This window comes from Alosa alosa, chromosome 2 (assembly GCF_017589495.1).
Source record: "Alosa alosa isolate M-15738 ecotype Scorff River chromosome 2, AALO_Geno_1.1, whole genome shotgun sequence".
NCBI classification, from domain to species: Eukaryota; Metazoa; Chordata; class Actinopteri; order Clupeiformes; family Clupeidae; genus Alosa; species Alosa alosa.
This window is the reverse complement of record NC_063190.1, coordinates 14,245,376-14,269,857: the sequence shown is the minus strand read 5'-3', so window position 1 is coordinate 14,269,857 and position 24,482 is coordinate 14,245,376. Positions and strand designations below refer to the sequence as shown.

Genomic DNA, 24,482 nt, shown 5'->3' with positions numbered 1-24,482 from the left:
TGCTTGTTATTCTGTTTGTGTACTCTTATCTGCTAAAGTGTAATGAGTGTGTGTGTGTGTGACCCAGACAGAGGCTCTGGTGGTTCTTCTGTACGCTGCCATCCACACATTTCACCAGGTGAGGGAGCATATAGTCTCTCTCTAATAAGACCATTGACCTCAATCCTGTAGCTTGCTGTTGGGAGTCCCTGCCTGGCCTGATGCCGTGCTGCTAGAGGTTACACAATATCTCTTGAGACATCACCTTGATGAATAATGCACTGATCACATTATTATTGGTCCTGTGCTTAGCATTACACTAATGAAGCCTCCCTCGAAAATTATGATTTCATGCTTTATATTGCATTTCACCAAAGCTCAGCTCCACTAAGCATGATAAACCCATAATAGTTTATTAAATGAGTCATAAACTGTTAGAAAAGTGGTTCAATTTATTGTTCTTTTTTACAACACATAAAATAAACACTGACAAATACACAAATAAGAATAGGTAACGGAAATGATCAGAGTTAGTCCTAAATTTGAAATGTACGATGACAACCGTTCCATTGAAAAGCCATCGCATGACTATTAATGAGGCAGACGGAAGAAGATTAAAAAAAGCCGCGAGAGCGAATAATCGTTTATGTGTGTCAGTTTACGTAGAGGACAAATCACCTCATTCACCACAATGCTGTAAGTGATTATTAATGTCTTACAGGGTTATCAATCATCCAGGAGAATGGGTTCATCTAACCAGGATCATTGTCTCATCCTACAGTATATGCTACTGTGAACTGTCATTCCACACTCACTCTCCTCAAGCAATAGATTTCTCCAAACTAAGAACACAGTTTCATGTTATACACAAACAGGAAAAGATAAGGATATCATGAAAGGCATGGCGTTGTGGCGTTTTGTTGAAATGTTTGACATGTTCCTCTGCATGTCCGTAATCCCGTAGTGTCAGGGTCCTTGTTCTCCGTGGAGGCGGAATGCTTTCTACGAATGTCACTTCCGTCCTCCCCAGAGCACTCTCTGGCTGGAGATTGGTGGTTAGAGGGGAACAGTGGACCGAACTCCCATCCAGTTTTGGGGGGAAAAACAACTGTTGATGTGTTCTTGGGGAGTTTGTCTCTTCCGGACAGTCAGTGGGAGAAGAGAGCGACTGTAAGGCATCAGGAGAGATCAGTACTTCTTGACGTTGATGAAGACTTTGATGGCGCCGGTGAAGTCTGCGGAGAGGAGCACTTCACTGTGGTCTGTTTTCAGAGCTCCTGAAGGAGACAGAGGACAAAAATAAAACAGAACAGTCACCGACTGGTAAGAGGAGCCAGAGTTTTCTCTGATGAGAAGAAAGTCTGCTGACAGCATTACTGTTGAAGCAAGGAAGCATGATTTTTCTCTCTGCAAGAACCAACTCTCAACTATTACCATGTCAAGTCCCAATATCCAAAGCTTATGTATGTAGTCCAAGAAAGCCCAGGCTTCCATATAAGCCATGGCTCATATGGCGACAAAACAAATGGCTGATAACTTGTCAACTAGCAGTCAATAGTCGCTCTCTGTCTCTGTGTGTCTCTGTGTCTCTCTCTCTCTCTCTCTCTGTACACCGGCACAGCGGAGTAGCAGACTGGAGCTTTCAGTGCTATGGCCATGTGTTGCCAAGGGAACAGAGCCTCTGAGGAGGCTGCACGCTCCGTCAGTCACGGTAACTCAAGAAGTCCAGAGGAGAGGCAGAGCACACAACAAGTACATTGTCTCCTAAAGCCACAATCTCCGTCTTTACACAAACTCATTCAACTCAACTCAACACTTCAGATAGTTTTATGCCTCAGTTATGCTTTATGTTGTTCGCAAAAATCCAATGTGTCATGTATGCTGAAGTTTGCAAGTGTGTTTTTTCTACTTTGAAACATTCCACGGATGAGAGACAAGGTGGCTGGGATTCAGTGCTCTTGCCACTAGGGCCCAAGTGCTGTACTTCAAAGGATGTCTTCTGTGGGTCAAGACCTCATCCCTTTGAGCTCCAGAAGACAAGCTATGCTCATGTCTTTGAGAGACAGACACTGAATTGTACCATTGTATAGCTACCCCTCCCAGCAGTAACTCTCCACTGAAAACTGAATTGTATCATTTCTGAGCAGAGACCTCAGTTCTGGGTCTTGGCCCTTGTAAAGAAGCTTTTGTTTACCTCCCTCTCCGATGCCTCAAGAACAGTGCTGGCATGAAAACAAGCAGCCTGGGTTTTTAGCTCGATTGTCAGCACGCTCAACCCCTGATGCGAGGTGTTCTTACCTGAGGGAATGGTCTCGGAGTCGGTAGAGTCATTGCTCTTGACCTCAGGGTCAGGCTTCTCAGCGCCCCCTGCTTCCTGAGGCACGATGAGCCCCGGGTGGGGTGCAAAGATGGCCGACGTCACCACGGCATTGTGGGCTACGGAACACAGTGAGCAGAGGTCAGGGCTCTCAACCACTACCAGAGCTAAAAATAGGCACCTATCAACATTTAACACACTGATGACCATCACATCAGCATTCCACAGGGGCCCTAACTGGCTACTACTGATTAACATGCCATTTTAAAGGAGTAATGTCTCCTTACAGTTGAGTATGTATGGGGTAACTGTTCTCAGCCTTTGCTACAGTGCCAGTAATTGTTTACTGTTTATAACATTTCACTATCATTTTAATTTATAATTATGTCTACACAGATTAATAGTTGGAGTAGATGGGCAATGGTGGGCAGCCAGATGTCAAACATTGGCCAACTCTGATGCCACTCCTGACCTAACTCTTACCTTTAATGCCTTCCCAGAAGTCATTGCGGTCACGCCTGACTGAGGTGAATTTGCTGAGGTCGTGGTACGTGCTCCAGATGTACACGTACTTATCCTCGGAGCCGCTCACGATGAAGGAGTAATCATGGCTGCAGGGACACATGAACGTACGTACAGTTCACCCATATGCACACACATTTACTGTAAACACACATTACTGTATATCTTTGCAATTTGATTCCGTTTACGTTTGTGACCTTTGCTCATGAATAAATCTTACAGTAACACTTCAAGTAAACTGAATTCTGTGACACTAATACTATATATCTAACATGTGTTACACCTGCAGTTATCCTATTTTTGGAGAAACCCAACTCAACACACTGCAGTGTGTCTCACCTGAAGCTGGCTTTGATCTGGCTGCTGCTGTTGACATAGCCCTTGTACTTCATAGACAGAGAGAGATCCCTCAAGTCATACAGGCGAATACGGGAGTCATTGGATGTCACCAGGATCTATGGAGGAGGAATTGTTTTAAATGAATAATAATAATGATAATAGTACAATACTAATTAATATATGGCAGACTGTTCAAATAATATTCAAAATAGTTGTTGACAGTTGACAGTTCTCTGTATAAGAAATACTGGAGACACAGTGACTGGATGGCAATTACAAAAATCAATTATCAAAAATTCCCATTCAGCAGCAGCATTCACACGCAAACACACAGATGAGATATTGGGCAGTTGTTCTGGCATCACTGCTGTACCTTGTTCTCCCCCGGCAGAGGCTCGATGCCTGTGATCTTCCGGCCCACGCGGTTCCTGCCCCTGGTGGAGCGCACATGGATCTGGGTGTGGTACTTCAGCCGCTGGAAAACACACACACACACGCACACACACACACACAAATTCATGTATTCATGTTTGACTCAAAATCCACAAAACAAGATATTCAGAATAAATCAATAGTAAAAATGTCAGACAGTCAAGTGATGAATACAAAAAGACATTAGATGTAACATTCAAAGCAAACAATTACAAAAGGGTTTACGGTCTTTCTATTCAACTAGTACAGGGGTGGCTAATCAGTCCAGCATGAAGAGCCAAAAAAAAGAAAAATCCACACCACTCAAAAGAGCCTACAGTTTTCGAAAAGAAAATGAACAGAAAGAAAACGAGTCTGCTTCTCTGACTGACGTTTGAATAGCCTACCTTTACCTTGTCCTGGCGAAGGTCAGTGTCTTTTGGAAAACTCTGGAAATGTTCAGGTGTGAAGCTTTATGCATCAGTTAAGTCTGGCATACCAAGTACCAAACTAACATACAGAACATGTTTTGTTATGGCGTTGTGTAACTGTGGTTTTAAACATGTTTTGCTACAAATCCTTTTTGAATGTCATGTGTTCCTCGATTTGTGCTTAGCTAATATTTGCATGCATTTTGATTTATCTACCCCTGGAAAATCCAGAGTTCTCACAAGAGCACAATTTGAATTGTCTCTGCGAGACACTCTGGCAATGAGTAATGATGCACATTACTTTTGCCACTTGTATCGCTGGGAGTGTTATTGTGTCGAAGTCCGGAATTAGTCAGTAAACAGTCAGTAAACATTGGTATAGTCTTATCCAATTGCGTGCAGTGAGATTTTCAAATACACGCTTGGTGCCGCCCCTCGAGTTGGGCCATTACATTATTTGTGGCCAGACCCTTAATCTTTCTAGGATTACCAGGGTCTGGAATCTCCAGGCTATGATTTATCAGAAATATATTTAAAAAATAAAAAAAATCTTAAATCCAATGAAAAGTGAGAACATATTTGAGCAGCCGTGAGTCACACAAGAGGAGGCAAAAAGCCGCATGCGGCTCGCGACCTTTGAACTGGTACTTCTTGCTTTGTTTGTGTAATCTCTGCTCCAGGAATTTGAATAGGTTTGCAATAGAGACGTCCCCATGTGTATGAGCTCACAGAAGCACCGAGCCCTCTGACACAAGAGGCTACAGTTTCATGCTCCATCTGCTGAGCAGTACTTACACTTACTCCCGTAATTGCTCTCAAAATATAATCAATAATCAGTACACACACACACACACACACACACACACACACACACACACACACACACACCTCATCTCTCATTATACATACACATGCATATGCATGCACGCAGACACACACACACACACACACACACAGACAGACACACACACACACACACACACACACACACCTCTATGTACAACAACTCAATTAAAATCTAATCATGATGAACATTTCACTGCACGTAGAGAATGACTCCCCACAGTCCCTCCCTGTTGTTTGGTTGAGTGACTTCATTAGTGCTGTTGTACTACAATTCAGAGTCGTTCATAAAGTGAAAATGGCACGTTTCATCAAAGGCATCAAAACAATGGCGCTGAAGGGAGACTGGAGCCTGAACACAGGCAGACTGATCTGAGATCATCCCTCTGGCGCAGTCAAGGGCACAAAGACAGCATTGAGTGGCAATTTGGGTCTCCGCCAGTCAGTTTCACCCAAACAAAAGGCCAGGTGAGAGGGGTGGTTTTCATCACACTCCTGGGATCGTGAATAGATTTGGGATTTTTGATACAGAAACACACACACACACACACAGTCACAGTCATCTAAACATACACACACACACACACCTCTGTGTCATAGAAGATGCAGCGGCCATCATAGGTGCCGATGACAGCGTATTTGCCATTCTGGCAGAAGTTGGCTGCGGTGATGAGTCTGGTCTGGCCGTCCACCTCATTCCACAGAGCCACCTTCTTATCCGGAATATTCCACAGCCGCAGCTTACCGTCTAGAGAGCCACTCAGGAAGTATCGGTCATCCTGGAAAAAGGAGGACACAGAGGAACAGAGGAAGAGCGAGACAGCGAGAGGGGACGATTCAATTGTAATTCAACACACACAAACACAGCCAAGTACAGTTGCATGAATACTCAGTCTGCAGTCCACTGAGAGACGTAAAATGAAAGAGACAAAAAGAAAGTGCACACACACACACACACACACACACACACACACACACACACACACACACACACACACACACACACACACACACACACACACACACACACACACACACACAGTGAATAGTGAATGTTGACACTCACCCTGGGGTGAAATGCGATAGCTGTGACAAAGTCTATGTGCTGAAAGCAGCAGAGGCACTCCCGTCTGGATATGTGCCACAGACGCACTGTCTTATCCATGGACGACGACAGCAGGAAGTAGTTCTGTGTCAGAGGCAGAGACAGGAGACGGACTCTCAAGTGGGGCCCGGAGGGACGATACACACAGACAGGAGCTCTGGCTTTAAGGGCGATAAGGACCAGCTCAGAGGCAGGCAGGGCATTTTCAGGAGATGGCCTTTTCAGCTGGGGCAGCAAGGGGCTTCTACCAGAAACAGCCTTCGGGGCTACATGTTCCCATTGTTGTGGCCTATAATGGTGTTCTGTCATGCCATGGCATGTCCATGCACAAGCAGGGTTATTACTTCCCATCTGTTGGGTTGGTAAATCAGCTAGGATGCACCTGTGAGACACTGACATCATGACAGGAGGTGTTTGGACAGTGACAATCTCACCTGTGTAGTGTGCACCTAATATGCATTTGTCATCCCAGTGCCTCTATTCTCTTGTTGACAGTTATTCTCTATTTTCTTGTTGACAGTTTTTCCTCCTAACTTTTGTCTGTTTGTGTGTCACTCTACTCCCTCACTGTGGGGAGAACAACTCTGTATTAAACATATCTGCTGAATATAAATGCAACAAGCCTTTGTACTGTAAGAACCAACACCCAGTAAGTGATTTGATGAAGGAGAGATAGCATACGTGTTGACGTGAGATGCCTTCAAGCTGAGAGAGGGTGGAACGTAAACAAGTTGAGATGAATGTTCCAACCCGCCTTAGCGCCTTAGTAACCTTATTTGTCAACACTCTGACGGGCCAACATAGAAGTCCTCACTGACCTTTGACCAAGACAGGTCCAGCAGGTCGGCTGTGTGTCCTTTGTATTTGCAGAACGGAACTTGCCGGAAGGGGGCGTTCCTGTCCTCCATGTCGGGGTCCTCTGAAACCCCACTGCCCATCTGTAAAACAACAGTGAAGATTCAGGAAGGTGTTCAACCAAGCAAACATTACATTACTGTATTCACACAGCTCTTCCTTCTTCTGCACTCAGTGTCCTATTGACCTTCACTCAATAATAATAATAATAATAATAATAATAATAAAAAAAAATAATAATAATATTTACCATTTCTGGCAACTTTATAGACCATTGAATAGAGAGAGATCCCCATGCATTGCTAATACCAGTGTAATTATGTACCATTGCTAGCACCATTGGTAGTCTTCATTCAGTAATAGCCAAGGGACAATGGCCAAAAGAAAAGAAGAAGCATTACTAGAACTAGACAGTAGTGACAGTGCTGCAGACTTGATCTGAGGAAGGACAATAGTTTCTTTTCTTTTCTAGATTTGATTCTATTTTTTTTCTTTCCTGCTGCATGACCAAACCTGCCCCATAAACTCCACCTGACAGCAAACAAAGCACTTGAGCAAGCGCCCTCACGTTGAGGTGAGCCAGGCGTGCCCACACATAAAAGCTGGGACTTGTTTACGCTGGAGATTTCGGAAGAGACTTACTGCTCCCTCGGTGTCAGACTTGGAGGAACACAGACTCTCCTGGGACGGAGAAGGAGACACGCGACCTTGAGGGGGGGAGAGAGAGAAAGAGAGAGAGAGAGAGAAAGAAAAGATGGATGAAAGAATGGAAGGTGGCACCCAGCCAGAGATCAGGGGAGAGCACAGCCATTTGTTTGTGCACACAGTAGTCTCAGAGCTAGACCAAAGTCCTTTTAGGCAAGTCCCTCCACTCAGTGGCCATATTGCACTCATTGGGCATCCTATTCGGCAGAAATGCGCGTGCGCAAGGCTTCACGACACCAAACGTGCTTCAGCGGCGTTCACAACACATGATTGGCACGATGACTGCACAACACATCACATAATTGGCTCAATGTATACACATATTGACGTTTTGGCAAGGAAGGGGTGGGATATGTTTAGACAACGGCCATATTGGCGTTACAAACTAACCCCATGCATTTCGATGGATGATTTTTTGAGTGCTGTGTCTCCTCATTAGAAAGTCTCTGGCTAGACACATTGGAATATGCCACCGGGTCCATATATCACAATGTATGTCTGGTATATTAGAATATGCATCTGAGCAAAATATTAGCGGGAGTGGAAGCGATCAGTGTATTTAGTAAATCTGAGATGATCTAAGCCAATAAAATACTTTGTGAAAGCAAAGCTCAACCATATAATGGCAAATCAAATTTTAAGACGGCAAAGGAAACTGGTGCTTTTTGTCAAACTGCAGTAATTTCAAGTGTATTAACCACATAGTGTATAAACTGCAAGACAGTGTTTTATGCTAATTAAAACAAAACATAAAAACATCTATGTATTAACCACAGAGCCCAATGAATCCAAATCAGATCATGCTTTATTCATAAAGAAGAATGAAGAAAAGAAATGCATTGCCATGTATAGCCCCTGTGTATTAACCTGAAAGCTGAAGACATTTTGCAAAATTAATGCTTTGGTTAACAGGCGGGAAATTACATTAAGGACGGGTGTCAGCAAGACACAGGGTTCCCACTCTAAGTCAAATGTAAAATTCCATAACTTTTCCCTGACTTTCCCTGACAAAAAACTGAATTTCAAACACTCATAGTGAATGGTACAATATACTGACCAAAGATTTCAGAGCAGCCGCGTACTAGCGTATCACGTATACAACATGATAAAATTCCCTGACTTCCAATGTCTGGAATAGCCTGGCTAACGCCAAACCCCATCTCATTGAGATGGGGTCTGGGAACTAAACATTCATTTTCTCGTATTTGAAACGTGGTTTACGAATGCCCAGAGCCGTTTATTGGGCGCTACGAATGTCTATCAAATGCGTATCAAATGTACGTAGCTCATAACGGCTTCGGTGTGTCATCATCGTCTTGCTGCCCTTCCTCCGTATTGTGATTGGTTTCTTCATTGAGGTGAAAACGAAGTCCATAGAATCCAGGCTGCCTAGCAGCGTGAATAAAATCGTGCGCAAGGCAAGGCAGCATTGGAAAACCCAGGCTATGTGTGGAATAGACTTTATCAAAATTCCATGATATTCCAGATATTCCATGACCCGTGGGAAGACAGCTCAAATTGTTATTGTTGCCACTATAATAGTGTTTACATGTAATTTAGATGTGTTTGTACTCTGAAAGTCACTTCTTCAGCTATGAGACTACTCACACAAGAAGACGTACACAGGGTGTTTTTGCACTGGACACACTTGCAAGTGGTCCCCTGACACACTTCCCTTGCCAACATCGGTCAAGGGCAACAGGCATACGGGTAATGGCTTGGGTCAGTTCAGAGAGAGCACGTTCAGCATGTTTGTGCATGAGGTGATGGCTTGGGTCAGTTCAGAGAGAGCACGTTCAGCATGTTTGTGCATGAGGTGACACAGTGGATATTTTAGCCAGATTACGAAGCCAGTGGAATGTGCAGAATTTATAGTCCAAAAAACTGTACCAGGAATGCATACACAAACATACATGTGAACACCCTCACACACATACACAAACACAAACGAACACCACACACACACTAATTACAATCAAACAAAGTATGAAAGACATGACATCCTTTAGAAGTTTTTCCATTAGTTCAATAAGTAAAAGCAGTGCCATTCCTTAAAGCTCATGTAAGAGAGCTTGCTAAAGTGGCTTATGTTGAACACTGGAGAAGATAGTAATACCATTAAGCTGTGGCTAAGACATACTTAAATCATTAAAACCACGGCTTCAGTGGCTTAATGTTAAAGCACATGCATGTCACTACACTTTGTCCTCATATAGTATCAATGTAATCCTAAATAAATCAGCTGATCCAGAAAATGTGTGTGTGTGTGTGACTGATATCAACGAGGTCTAATTAGACCATTCTTTATTCATTATGAAGCAGTGATGATGAATTAGTTAGACCTCTGGCACAGAGCTAGCAGTATAGGTTACTATTTTGGTTGTCCACATACTGTGCGTGTGTGTGTGTGTGTGTGTGTGTGTGTGTGTGTGTGTGTGTGTGTGTATACACCTCATGCCTTAGTGCGAGTGTCTATTCATGCGTCTGTTGGACATTACCCTCTGTGTTGTATTTGATCCTCATGTTGTTGAAGAAGTCAAAGGCGTTCTTGAGAACCCAGATCCTGACCATGTTGTCCTGCCCTGCAGTGGCCAGCAACCGGCCACAGTGGGAAAACTTCATCGTCCACACAGCTCCCTGTGGAGAAGAGAACGAGGCTTTTACTCTCTCCATCACACCCAGACACACACACACACGCAACATACATTTACTCACACGAGAACATGAACACAAAAGGCTCTTAAAGCTAGCACAATTGTGTTTCCTGACAGAAGAATGTACAAGGTAAATACACACACACACAATAAATGTATACACTTAACAGCTACTCGACCAGTTCCTACATCCTTCCTTGTTTTGTCCCCCTCTCCATCCCTCACCACCCCCCCCCCCTCACCATGTGCTCTCCACTGAGGTCCTGGACCACTTTGATCTGGTCGAAGTCGAAGGGCCCCTTGAAGCTGTGCGCAGCCTTGAACTTGACAGGCCGCGTGTAGGGCATGCCCTCGTCATCGCTGGAGGACGGGTCATCCTGGTCCGTGTGAAAGACCTCGTCCCGCACGCTCTTCACCTTGTTCACCGCCTTCTCGCCGTACTCCTCGGCCAGGTGCTTCGCCCGCTTCACCGACTTGCCAAGGAACTTCTTCAGCTGCGTGCTGCAGGGTGTGTCACACACACACACACACACACACATACACACACAAACACACACACACAAAATCAAATACACGCACAGCAAGAAACACCAAAGGCAACACACTCATACGCTGACTAACACAGTTACCTATACACAGGCCAATTCTAATACTATTGTACACCTCCTCTTGGAACGCTCAAATTCAAAGACAATAATACCAAGCAGACCATTTCAACAGTTTTTTAAAGTAACATCCGGAGATAAAAAAAAAAACATAGATGACGTCTAATGTCAGGCAGCTGACTCAGAAAAACACAAGCAGAGCCAAGCCCTCTTTCCTTTCTCCCTCAACGAATAAGACCTGTCATTGTTGTCACAGATTTCACAGACACTCTTAGCCGGTGAGAGCTTACAGTAGCATGACTGCATGAATTTCATCCGTGATTGAGCTTAGACATGCGCATAGGACCTCCGTGTCTCCAAGACCTTCACTTGAGCGACGGGGAATTGAGAAGGGACCAACAGAGGAGCAGTAGCGCACACACACACACACACACACACACACACACACACACACACAAAGCCTTTGCAGCACTCACGTCTTCTGCTTCAACTTTCCTCCATCTGTGTCTGTGAGGGGGGCCGAGGACTTGTCATCATCGTCCGACTGCGCTGCGTCATTCCTGAGGGAAAACATGAGACTGACAGCTCAGGGCCCACAGCTGCGAGAGCCCAAGGTGTGTGTGTGTGTGTGTGTGTGTGTGTGTGTGTGTGTGTGTGTGTGTGTGTTTCTGTGAGCTGAGCCACATCAGACTGTGGAAAAGTGGATTAACTCAACCCAGTCTTTGCTCAAGCCCCGGAGAATTGGACTAGACTGAAACAGTGGCCATGAAAATCAAGACCCAGTTAAAAGGGTGATTCAGTAATTAAAGAGAGCTGATGAGAAATGGGAGTACACAGGTTTATGACATGGGTCTAGTACACACGCTTAAGACAGTGAACATAGTATTTGAGCTTTTAGGAACTGACTTTCATTGGTGAAAATATAACCAACTGACTTTATTAGAATTCTGGTAAACCATGGCTGTGATACAAAACAAAAATGCATAATTGTATTATTATCAGATGTAATGTACACAGCTGTGTGGTGTAAAAGGTTGCATCGTCTAGCATTATGGGTAATGTAGTCCAGTGGATAGTTCTGTGGATAGCTCCCATGATGCACTTACGTGATGTACTCTTTGGTCCTCCTCATGATGTGCAGGGTGAGGGGGTTGATACCAGTGGGCAGCTTCTCCTCAGCCTGGATCAGAGGAATCTCCTCACCGGTGTCCAGGTTCTTTATCATCACACTCGCCAGAATTTCCTGTCACAGACACACACCTTGTCAGAAAGCTTCAGTAGCCCATCAACAACCACATGCTTTAGTGCAAAAGCAGTTCCATCCTCAGCAGGAAAAGGAATGGGGAAAAAAACAGCTATCATGATGACCTTCCAGACACACACACACACACACACACACACACCTCATCAGTGAGTTCTCGTCCCGAGTTGGAGCGCGGTCTTTGTGGTCCAGGTGTTTCACTACCACTGGCACAAGAGTCTTGCTCGCCATTCTCCTGAAAACACAAAACACACACACACACACACATAAATTGATATTTCAAATCTTAAGTGGATGATTATCCCCCTTTGACCACAGTCATGCCATATGTCATCCCAACTCAACAACTTCAGGGTCACTGTATTCCTGGTGTGGACAGAACTGTTCTGTGTCATTATAAAGCATCTTAGCCCTTCCTGGTTGCATGATTGTCACTCACACACACACACACAAACCTGTGCGGTGACGAGTTTCTCCCCACTGGTGGCGCTAGCGAGGTCCAGGGAGTGCTGCAGCTCTTTGGTGAGGGAGCGTACCGTCGAGCTGGGAGACACCAGGCCACAGGGCTCTTCGTCCGGCTCTGCGGAAACTGACCAAGCAGAGAAAGCGCCGTTGAACTCAGCAGCCAATCACAAGACAGATCACGCACATCAGAACCAGAGCTCTGATCAGAACACATCACACTCATCAGGACTCTTCATCCACATCATCCTCATGACTCTTCATCCACAAAACCTGTGCGTTCTTGTGAGAATAATGGGTTGAGATTCTACAGCTGTTGAACAACAGCAATCCATCATGATGCTAATTCCCACGGCAATGCGCTACCCAAATTTGGCTGAAGCCATCACAAATCAATAACAGTTCAGATCTTATTAGTGCAACACAAACTGGTGTTGACAAATGACACAGCAGTCCCTCCCTCCTGCCCAACTTCTCCAAGTCTGGCCCGCACTCACAGCCCATGTAGAGATTGCACTAATGATCTGCCCTCGTTCCCCACGTTTTTGTCTCCAAAATTGACGTGCCGCTCTAATTAGGAACACTCAGTCCCCTCATAAATGTCAGCACAATGCATAATTAATGACGTCGCCAAACAGCCAATAACGCTAATTAGGGAACATTATGTTCCGATATGTTTCGTGAAAAAGCTGTCGCCTCACTTCATTTGTGTGTGAGTAAGTGTGTGTGTGTGTGTGTAGGTGGGAGTGCGAGAATTGTGCCGGCATGTCGCTTAATTACCTGAGGTCCCCAACAGGTGAACATGTACCAGCCATAAATTTGCCTCAGCAATGAGAAATAATAGGTTCATTCGATTACAGAATTCTGGTATAATTCTGGTATTCTGGTGGGAGGATTTTTTGGACACCTTCAGGAGGCCAAGTCCACAATACCAAAATGGACCGTCTAACTGGATAAATCTGATGCCAACTGGCTAATTTTCCTCATGGCTTTAGGATTTTTTCACAATACTAGGAGCTGAAACAAAACTGAACTGTGTTAAAGCATATTTCATGCTAGCTGTTTGCAGAAGCAGGAAAATCCCTGCTGGTCAAAGGGAAGAACAGGGTGTACTCAGCCAGCAAATCCAACAACTGGCTCAACCTTGCATACAGAGGGCTTGTTGTTTGACTCACGGCTTGCTTACATTTAGTAACCCTGACCAAAAGTGTGCAAGGGGCTTTTTCTTAGCCCGGTTTGTGACTCTCAGTGGGCCAGTGTGAGACTGGAGCATATGTGAGGACCGTCCGAACACTGTTGCCTTACCTGCTAACGCAGTGGGCCGCATGGACTCCTGGGACTTCTTACTGGGCAGGAGGGTGGGGCGCGAGGGTGGGGGCGGTCGAGGGGGCGGCGCTCCACTCGGAGGAGGCGGTCTGGACGGTGGTGCCTTCTTGGTGCTGGCCACGATGTCGGGCTCCACTGTGAACTGCCGGGGGGGTTTGGAGGGCCCTCCGGGATCCTGGTCCGTAGCCATGTTGTGTGTGAGGGGAACCTGTTCCAGGATGTCGGCCGGTCTAGGCTCCGTGTCGGCGTCCCCGCCACACGACAGCTCGGCCATGGCGGCCCGGCCACCGAGGGCACTGGTGATGTCCGGAGGGGGCGGCGTCGGGGCAGGGGCCTGCTCTTGAGTCGCCGATGCACCTGCGGACACAGACGCACCCGGAGCCTCCGCAACTGCCGGTGCAGCATCTTCCTGTGCGCTCACGTCCTGTTCTTGCTCCACCACCCTCGCCTCCTGTTCTGATTGGCCGCCTCCAGACGCTAGACCCATCCTTGAGAGGACTTCAGGCGTCTCATTGGACCCACTGGCTGCTGATGCTGCCTGCTCTTCGGCTCCTGACCTCTCCTCCGTCCTCCTCTCCCCCTGATCCCCTTGGAGCAGACCCTCATCCCCTCCGTTGTCCTTTTGGCTCTCCTCAATAATGCTGTCAATGATCTGCCAGAAGAGAAAGGGAGATAGACACCGAGACAAAGAGTGTAAGGTTTAAACAAATGTTAACAGAGATATGGGAGCCAAGTGTGGCTTTGTGTGTTATAAGTGTTATGTTTCTGCTGCGGTGTCATTAAGCCATGTAACTAGTGAGGTGAAACCAAATGCATTATGATGACCTGTCCTCCCCTGGGTATTTAAGTCCTTGATTATTGACAGAGGGAGGTTGGAACGCAGGCCAACAGACACAATGAGAAACAAAAAGTACGAGTTGGGTTGGAAGCCATACGAAAAACACTCTGGATGAATAAAAACTGAGCGTGTGTGTGTGTGTGTGTGTGTGTGTGTACTAGGGCTCAGACTAAAGCAATAAGTTATGTTCAGACAGTTATCTGTTTCCAGCTTCTTCTAACAGCAGGATGGACACAGAGATAAGGGAAACAGAGAGTAAAAAATTCTAAAGTAAGCTATGCTTACTATGCGGAGCCTTGCAATAGTCCCAGACATGTGGACTTTGACTGCAAAGGTGAAGTTGACTAACTTTCTCATAGAGCAGACCCCCTCACTAACTACTTTCAAACTTCCTTGCTTGTCTCACTCTTGAGTCACTTAAAACTACTACAGCAATATATCGTTATACTACTTAAAACTATCTTCCCTGCTCGTTCTCCTAAATCCTAATGAAATAGTGAGTTGAATAGTATGAATTTGTAATGAACAGTATGCTTCTAAAGCTGACCTATACCTGACATTTCTGTGAAAGGAAAAGTAATTATAGGCATTGACAGCTCTGTTGCATCCTTAAGTACAGAGTAGGGGCAACATAAACACAGGGAGACCAAACAGACAGGACAATTCACGCTGAAAGGGAGACTTAAAATAGAGAGATGTGATGCCAACACAGAGACAGGAAACTGTCAGAATATGAAGACAGAAAATGAGGACACGGAGACAGAAATAGGGATTGGTTGTTGTGCATCTTCATACTGGTCTACAGCTAGATTTCCTGTTTGTATACGTGCAAATTCATTATTACCGTTTCAAATGAACTGCCTACTGACAGACATTCCACATGGTTATGCTTTCTCTTTTGTAGTAATGGCACTGACAGTAGCATGGCAGTTCATATAACACAGTATATTCCAAAACACCCACCTTTAAGGAGTCATCATTACGGGACTCTGGTATGGCTAATCCTACTGCCACTTCCTGGACTAGGTTTTCCTTAGCACCCTAGAACCAAACCCAAGCCACACACACACACAAACACACACGTTACTCAGTGCAAAACTCACGCAAATATCTAACAGTTCTGAAGCCCCTGTGAAGGCCTCAGCCAAAGCAAGCCTGTTAGAAAACATCATTTTGACAGAGTGTCTCAGGTTCATTAGTTTGAGTTTGGTGTACATAGCACTCATAACAGCATGACACCTGATAAGGTGTGCTAATGTTCTAATCTAGTTTATTTTGGTTGAAGCCTTGAAGGAGACTGAGGATTGACAGTAGAATATTGTGGAGTTGTGATCTAATAAAGATTTCAGGAGGAGTTATATAGAGTGAGAGAGTCTTGGTTTAGAACTTTGACCGACCGAGAAGCTGTGTCCTTCTTTCCCTTTTTCTCTCTTTTATAGAATACGCTGATCCGGCCATCTTTTTTTTTTGCTGACAACATACACATATACAGGATACTCAACATAAAATGCAGAGGTGTATCATGAAACAGAAACATGACAAAAACATCAACATTTAAAACCGAGCCGCACATAAAGCAACAAAGCACACTGTGTATATTAGCCAGAGGGGGAAAGTACAGGCTCTTCAAGGTGGTCAACTTTCACTCTGTCCTTGTTTCCCTCCTCCTCCTCCTTCTTCTTCTTCTTCTTCTTCTTCTTCTCCCTGTTGCCTGCTTTGGGTCTGGCTGTCCCGTGTCAGACTAATAATTAAACTAAAAACCAACAGGGGCCTTGGCACTCAGACATACCGGCTGACTGCCCTTCATTTCTGACCCCAAGCTGTGTCACCTCTCGTGAACACACAGGGAGATGTTGTTCGCCCCAGGCAAGGATACGCTCTTCACAGAGAAAACAATATCTTCTAACACCATAAATAGAGGGCACAGTGAGGTCAATGTGGTGCTTTGGGGAAGTGCTGTTGATCTTACCTGAGGAGTGGGAAGGACAAACTTTGCAGGTGAACTGTGAGACAAAAACAAAACAATGACAGGGAATGTTACGGTATCTGAACAAATGACAAGGTGGGAATAAATAACATTTTAAACTATACACTTCACACCACTTAATTTCATTTAAAGCAAAGTTGTGGTCAACAGGCCTATGCTTTAAAATGGCTCAATCATATACCCCTAAAACCCCCACACTGAGTAAACAGAAACAAAATATGGCAATGGATAACTAGTAAGCCAGCCCATGCATTTATTTCTATAGTATATGATCTTCGAGGATGTCTCCATTCCATCTTCATCTGCATACTCTCAGACAAAGGCAAGCATGTGTGCATGTTAGATAGAAACAACCGAAATATTAGGCTATAAGAAACAACCTAGACATTAGGCTGGGCCATCAGATCATTTTCACCCCCCGGGTTGTTTTTTTTTTTTCCCTTTTCCTCAAGATGCTGTAAGCCTAGGCTGTTGTCAAACTAAAAGTGGTTTTTTTTTTTTTTTTTTTTGCTTGTGATTTCTGATGGGAAATCGTTACTGAACATGGGCTTCAGGTTTCCTGCTGGTGAAGAGCTGTCTATTGTATCTTTAGCAAAACCAAACAAATAAGACTGCAAAGTATCAAGGCTAATCTGTGACATCAAACCATATATAGCAAATTTCCATGCCATCACTAATTCTGTCTGTTCATCTTTCATGCCATCTGTCTCCATTGTCTATGCCAAGAGCATGGCAACACGCTCCGCTTATGAGGATGTGGAGAAAGACACTTCGCTGGCCAAATTCTCTTACCGTCACAGCTAAAATGAAGTGTACACATTAGCAGGGAATATCTGACATCAAGGCAACTTAGTTATGCCCAAGGACCCAAACAGAGCTCCAAGCTCCAAAAGGATTATAGGTGGAAAACCCTTGAGGTAAGGTAAGGTATAGATGGAAAGGTGTGTGTGTGTGTGTGTGTGTGTGCGTGTACAACCGGAGAGAGAGAGAGATTTGTTTTCGCTTTCCATCCTGTTTTGACCTGACAGTATTGTGAAAACAAACACCCAAATACCAGATCATTTCAAGGCCAAGATTTCCACACAGGAATAGTAGAGTTAGTTAACAAATGGTCAGACTGTTCCAAAATATCCCCAAATAGTTGATAGGCCAACATCTAAGAGAGGGATTTTACCAGTGTCAGGAGTCTGCCTCTGCAACAGCAAATGTAGATAACATCTAAACATGTCAACAAAATGACAGTGGACTTCGAATGTCTGAGACTGGGGATAGACTAATTTTTAAGAAATTTTCAGTAAATCATTTAGCAAGATTAAGATCTTATTACAGCATAGCCTACGCCTTTTATGTAGGCTACTTCAAGACAATGTGACGTCAGAAATAATGCACAGGCAAATTAGCGGACCCTCCGAGGCAAAGCGTAACAACATGTAACCCAAGTGGATTTCTAGTTAGGGTATGGATACATTTGGTCACAATAACAACAATGAAACATCAACACCAAAACAATAGTTATCAAATGAAGAGGAACTTTTTGGGCATACTTACATATTTGGAGAGGGGGTAAAATGTACATCTTCCGCAGCATCATAGAATTCTTCTGTGTCACTTGTATCCGACGCCATTGAGTAACGTTATGGGTAGCTAGACTAGAAGGCTACATGCAAAAGGCCCTAACTCAATAATCGCTGCGATGGGAGTTAACGTCAGCTAGCTAGATTTGAGATTGAAAGAACACAATCATACGAAACTAGTCACGTTACACGGAGAGTGGAACATATACAGGTTCCGTGGCATACATCCCAAGAATCCTCGTTGCAAATTCAAGAATTACTGCCTGGGTAGACACCAATAAGAAATGGGAGAGGCCACTTTTAAGACAAGTCACCTGTGTACGGCTAGCTGGCTAGTTGGCTAGCTGTCGAAGCTAGATGTAGGTGGCCTAACGTTAGCTGGCAGGTTGCAGATAGATTCCGAATATCCCGGACTGTTAAACAGAACCATTAAATATATCCTGTAACGCTGATTATAGTTATTAACGTCGTTCCCTGGACGAAAGCAATATCGTTAGACAAACCGCTCTATGCATGATGAGTGATAAAAACAAGAGAAGGAAGCTGACTGCCAAGTGACTTTCTCGCGAACCTCGAAATCTCGGTTAAATCTCGCGTGATTCCACTTGACAGCTAGTTCCATATCAAATGACGGACAGATGGGCTTGTATGACGGATAGAGAGAAAAGGTCCACTCTTGAGTTGGCTCCATACATTTTCATGTTATTGCAAAAATAGCCGAAGAATATAATATTGTTGTTATGATGCCATAATGTCTATGCTTTGTCAATGCACATCATGGCATGAACGTGTCACACGGCAGTCTGGTAAAACCACTCATCCACTGGGTGGGCGTGGCCAGTTCACAGACTCAACAAGTTATGCAAATGGTTCTACATTATACAGTATAAACATAGAAAAGCTATTGACAGAGACAAGATTATTTCACTATATAATTGTACGATTAACTTTGTTTATATTTATTTATCTTTGTTTTGAATTTAACTGAGCAGCAATGTATCAAATTCTCTTGGCTTTAATGCTGTGGGTGCAGGTGCAAGTGCAAGTGCGGTCAGCCCCTGATTCAACATAGTTTCCACGTTTAGCCACTGGAGTGTGCAGTCACATCGGGCTTCCTCAGTAGTCAGCAGCAGCGCCCAACTCTCACCCCTCGTTGTTTTTCTGTCCATGCGCCACAAGGCGACCAACTTGACAGCTGGGTAGATACTGTGGCAGGGACAGAGTTCTCCACATCGATTGGAAAGCTATACAAACAATGCATTTGTCCAAACCGTATTGGATTAAAAAACCACACCCTTTAGTTAAAAATACTCCTTTATATGTAAAACACAACAAACTAATCATTATGATGGGTCGTATGGCCATGTGTTTTTGCTTCTAGCCTACAAAATACATTTGTCTAATGTTTAAGCCCAAGGTTTGGCTAGTCTTGTAGTGCTGTGGCCTCTAACCCACACAGTGGAGCTGCTGCTTTTACATTATCGAACTTTTTTTTTTGGCCAAAACACAAACACTTATTACATGCACAGACGAATGAACAACTGTAAAACGGCTACAATATCCACCAATCCCAGCGTTATATGCCTACGGTGCCTGCGCAACTGGCTTCTTTTGGTAACGGAAGTTTTCGACACGTCATGTTGATTGGCGTACTGCTTCCCCACTTGACGATGAGAACATTTTTGTTCTCAACGACAAACAGCCACTTACTATCGAGGAGGCGGGGCCCTAAGAGAGGTCCATGAGTGGAGTGGATTTGAGGGTTTAAGAGGAAAACAAGGACAAATCCCGTTGTTGCAGGTAGGGAAATCACTATGTAAAAGTTTATTCGATGTGTTTGAAGTACAATCTATAGTTATACAAATGCCTTCAGGGTAATTGCGCGTTTCCTGAAGTACTGTGTATTGCGCTAACCTGCTAAACCGCTATGTTCCAATCTGTTCAGCGAAACGTAGCCATGCTTCATGTTTTGTCCTTTCTTCAAATCCTCTAACCCGGTGAAGTTAACAGTTGTCATGTTAAATACGGGATCGTATAGACAAACTTAAACAGTGGTTGATGTTGTTTCGTACCCTAACCGTGTATATTTATGGTCTGATAAAGTCAGTAGTACCTTAGGATGGTTGAAGTTATACGGATGGTTAACTTGCTAGCTAGGTGGTTAGCCAGCTAAGTTTTAGAAGTTCCGAAATAAACATGAGCAGGCTTGTCCGTCTTGGAAACCCCTGTGTGTCTATGTATAAATAAAATGCTTTAGCTTTACAACAGGTTAATAATGTGTCTGAATTGCGGTTCTCATTCAAATAAATGTAATTAGCACCCAAGCTAGGTTGGCATTACTGTTCTTCTACACAAGCATCAGATTCTGTAACGTACTAGTTTGACATGTAGACTATTCGAGTTCTCTGACAAGTGTCTGCACTTCCCATTATGATCTAAGATTGGTTTAGGAAGCTGTAATAATCTTTAATGGATGTCTATGATATTGCTGAATGTTATGAATCGGTCCATTAAGCAATATTATCATCTGGCTCTCGCTCCCATTATCCAACAAAATTGCAAACTATAAAACTGCCAGGCCTATAACAAGTCCTGATATTACTGACAGAAACTTACACTTGTACTTATGAGACTTGTATATCGCCTAACACAGCCATTTCTTTGAGGTAACGTTTTGTGTTTTCATTGGGTTTCAGGGGACTGACTAGTGTCTGAAATGTAATGCAGGTTGTTTGGCTGATCCACCAGACGTGGTCTGTAGCTGAGTATAATGTGAAATACTTGTAGAAGTTGTTAATATGTTCATGTTTGTCCAGACTGTGGTTCCCCTGGAGTGAAGTCTTACACTATAGCATATCTTGTAGAATTGCTCCATGAGTCCATAATAGATAACAAAATGGCTCTTCATACAAGAAGTAGTTGTGTTACATTCAGTGCTGGGTCAATTAAGTTGAAATTACAAAGGCCATTTCCCCACAAGCACATCCTTTTTTAAGCACAGCGGATTCCACACGATCACGAGGCTTCTAGCAAAAGCTCTTTTGTTTTAGTAATTTACTGATGGCTCCAAGCTGTTTTTAGTGTCTGGAACAGTTGTTCTGATTGAGGTCAACCATCCATGTTTATCATGTGTATTGTTTTGTATTTCGAAAATATTTCGAAATATCTAGCTTCTTGTCCTTATTGAAACATTTCTCCATTGTCTTTATTCTCTATTTTGAGAAAAGATAATGTCATGTGCCTATACCATCCATTTTTGGGGTCTTAAAAACGTGATAAAAATAGTGTGCTATTGTGGATACTGTTGCATGCCATGGTGTGTTAAGCAGATTGCATTGGTGTACCCATTTAATGAGCTTTTGTTCGTATGCTCAGTCCAGTCAGTCCGGGCAGCAGCGGCTGTAAAAAGGGTGTGTGTGTTAACCTGTGTGCTAAGATCTTGACTTGTTTGTAAAGCGTCAAAATTACTTTTTTTATGACTGAAATGTTAATCAGAGATCTGCTGAACATGTAGGCTTAGCATAATTTACAGGGGTAAGCTATCAGTAAGGGCCGAAAGATGAATCCAAATCTAATCGCAATATCAGTCAAAAATCCAGCAAAATCGCAATTAGGCCTAGATATTTTCCCAACATTGTTCAGTCCTGTATCAATACTCACTAGCTCCTTTCAGTTCCTCAGTGTCAGTGACTGTTTGAAAGGGGTGTAGTGTGTTGTCACCTGGTAACACAACAAGACAAGTTTCTTTCACCTATGGCTAAATGGAGGACTACTAGTAGGCTACAAGGCTACAACACGTATGGCACAGTGAAAAGCTGCTTCTCGTAAGCCCAGCTTTGTGAGTTGCAGGTAAATGTCTTTTGGCCGTCCTCCAGTATTGTCAGAGAGTGAAAGAGGCTTTCCCTCAAGTGCCGGCTTCTCTTCACTGTTCTGCACACTACCAATTGATAGGCGTAACTGTAATTCAGAGGCCATGGCATCAGTATTGGATTCCAGTTTTTCTTTGCATGGCAAGACACTTCACTCGGTAAAATTGGTACACTACAGAGTGATGTCTGCCACCTCTGTGCATAGATAGTTTGGAAATTACACAAATTGTGCCAAGAATGCCACTTTTTCTCTCAACTTCAAAATCAGTGGATGCAGGCAAAACATGCTGTTTAGAAATAAATTGGGGTGTTCAAGTGGTTAGTATTCAGTGATGCCTTTTGCCTTATTTTGCAGTTGGCCTAAATGTGTCAGCACACAAAGCACAGGTTTTGTGTAACGATTAGCCTATTTTAAAAATGTACCATTTTGGAGAGCAGAGTGATTTGCTGTCTTCAGAGAAAGTCATTTTTATTTTTTCACTCTCCTGGTTTCACTTCTCAGCCAGGTTGGATGGCAGTGCACCATGCCATTTGTTAAGCAACCCATTCCGATTAACAGTGGCCATGCTGCAAAAGATGAAGGCCTGAAAATGCAACATAAGCGTCAGAACATATCTCCAGTCATGCATCTGGAAAGGCTGTTTATCTTGCGACCGAATCTGGTCTGGCTATTTTGCACTAAGACAGCCTCTGAAATTATGTTTTTGTGACAAATGGCAAATTTTCTTTGTGTGTGTACACAGTGTTTTTCAAAAGGAAACACACAAGAAAAGAGGCAAAGTGATGTCAGCATAATAGATTTGGTGTGGTCTGTGAGGACACTGATTCACTGCTAGCAAAAAATAGTGGTAAGAAATAAGAAGTGTGTCTGTATTAAAAACGAGATGTCAGTGGTGGTGTGTTGAAGATGCATAAAATAATGCTCCCTGGCTCCACAGTACTGTGTAATCTGTTTTTCATTGTTTGCCATCATTGCCATTATTGATTTTTTAGCTGGGTCTTTCTTTATTTTTTATGTCGCTGGGTCTTTCTTTATTTTTTATGAACTGTCGCTGTGTATTAGCATCAAAGTCTTACGCCTAGGCTCTCTCGAAGGATTATATGTGGGAAGGCTCAGGAAACACACACTGATGCAGAAATGTGTCCGTTTCTGAAACCCTCAATTGAGACATTAAGTGAACCGTTAACACTTAAGACCAATACTGGTTTGAAGAAATGGCATTGCACTCCGTCAATTCAGGTGGAGTTCAACAGGTGTCAGGATTCTGGGCCAGTGAGGGCAGGCTGGATTAGTGCAGTGACAGCTCTCTGGCAGTGGACGCAAGCCAGCAGCAACGCCGAAGATCACCACAGCTCACTCGGTTCTTTTAAGCCCTCTGAGGAGATGGTACAACAAAGAGGACAGTGTGTGTGTGTGTTGTGTATATGTGTGTGATGGGAGATGGGCTAAGAGACCATAAGCGAGGTCTATATAGTTCAGTGTTTCCCCTAGAAATTTGTCCAGCAGGGTGATTGCTATTTCTGGGGGTTGTTTTTTTTTTTTTTTTTTTTTTTATATATATATATATATCATACCTTCGTGTTTCTTTTGTGGACATTTTCAGCTTTCTTTTACATGATAGAAGAAAAATGAAATGGCACAACCCAGAAAAAGATTATTTACAATTTATTTAAATTTGTCTTAATGGCAAAGGCCACACCCAATCTGGCGAGCACTTAATTTTTCTGGGCTTTTCAAAGAACATCTCTAAGGCTCTTTGGTAATTGAATTGAATTGTTGGGGGCATTAATGCTGACAGGCATGCACGTAGCCAGATGCTCTCCTTGTAGTCTATTTCTCAGTCCCAAAACAACAAACCCCATTATAAAAAGTAAATACTCACTTTTCTTCTACATCACTCCCACAGTTACCATACAACTCACTCACAATTAACTTCGAAAGGACCTAGGCTACTTGATTGAAGTGCGACCGTTAGATCTCACCGTCAAGAGAACGCTGAAGTTATGAGAACACGTCTTTCTGATAAGAGAATGTAGGCTCCTATGTCTAATGCATAAGCGTGAAAAGGTCTGTTTGTGATAGCCTATTATAGCTAAGTGGACAGAATTTAGGCTATACGTATATGCCAACATATGAGCATATTTCCTTTAACTATCAGAAAGTTTAAACAGGCCTAGACTGTGTTAAGCCTAGCTTTCCCATGCAAACATTACATGTAGCCCTACACTAACGTTACAAGTCTAGGCTACAATTGCGTTAAGACCATACACCTTGTAGCACATTGGTTTACTCGATTGCATTACTTACGTTTTAATAATTTGTCGTTGAATGTTGATGGAGGCTCATCTTTGGGAAATCTCAGCTCTGGATAAAATTGTCAGCCGAGCAATAGTTCTCA

General features: G+C 43.7%; 1 protein-coding gene across 1 annotated transcript; it reads right to left on the bottom strand.

Annotated features, from left to right (window-relative positions):
- Positions 1–411: 411 nt before the first annotated feature.
- On the bottom strand, positions 412–18,806 carry wdr44 (WD repeat domain 44). Its single transcript, XM_048266656.1, has 19 exons — positions 18,189–18,806; positions 16,623–16,656; positions 15,617–15,694; positions 13,795–14,467; positions 12,483–12,616; positions 12,170–12,262; positions 11,873–12,009; positions 11,243–11,326; positions 10,404–10,662; positions 10,006–10,144; positions 7,445–7,509; positions 6,766–6,885; positions 5,909–6,031; positions 5,430–5,621; positions 3,531–3,632; positions 3,158–3,273; positions 2,780–2,907; positions 2,278–2,415; positions 412–1,256 (listed from the first exon to the last, which is right to left on the bottom strand). Exons 1-19 carry the CDS (start codon positions 18,263–18,265, stop codon positions 1,168–1,170), a joined length of 2,781 nt encoding a protein of 926 aa, XP_048122613.1. The 5' UTR covers positions 18,266–18,806; the 3' UTR covers positions 412–1,167.
- Positions 18,807–24,482: the final 5,676 nt, after the last annotated feature.

Excerpts from the sequence above, each read along its gene's own strand:
- wdr44 (XM_048266656.1), bottom strand. The coding sequence starts at position 18,265 with ATGGCGTCGGATACAAGTGACACAGAAGAATTCTATGATGCTGCGGAA. Across the intron at positions 16,657-18,188 it reads TTTACCCCCTCTCCAAATAT|TTCACCTGCAAAGTTTGTCC; the intron begins GTAAGTATGCCC and ends TTTGTCTCACAG. Across the intron at positions 12,617-13,794 it reads GCGGCCCACTGCGTTAGCAG|TTTCCGCAGAGCCGGACGAA; the intron begins GTAAGGCAACAG and ends CTGCTTGGTCAG.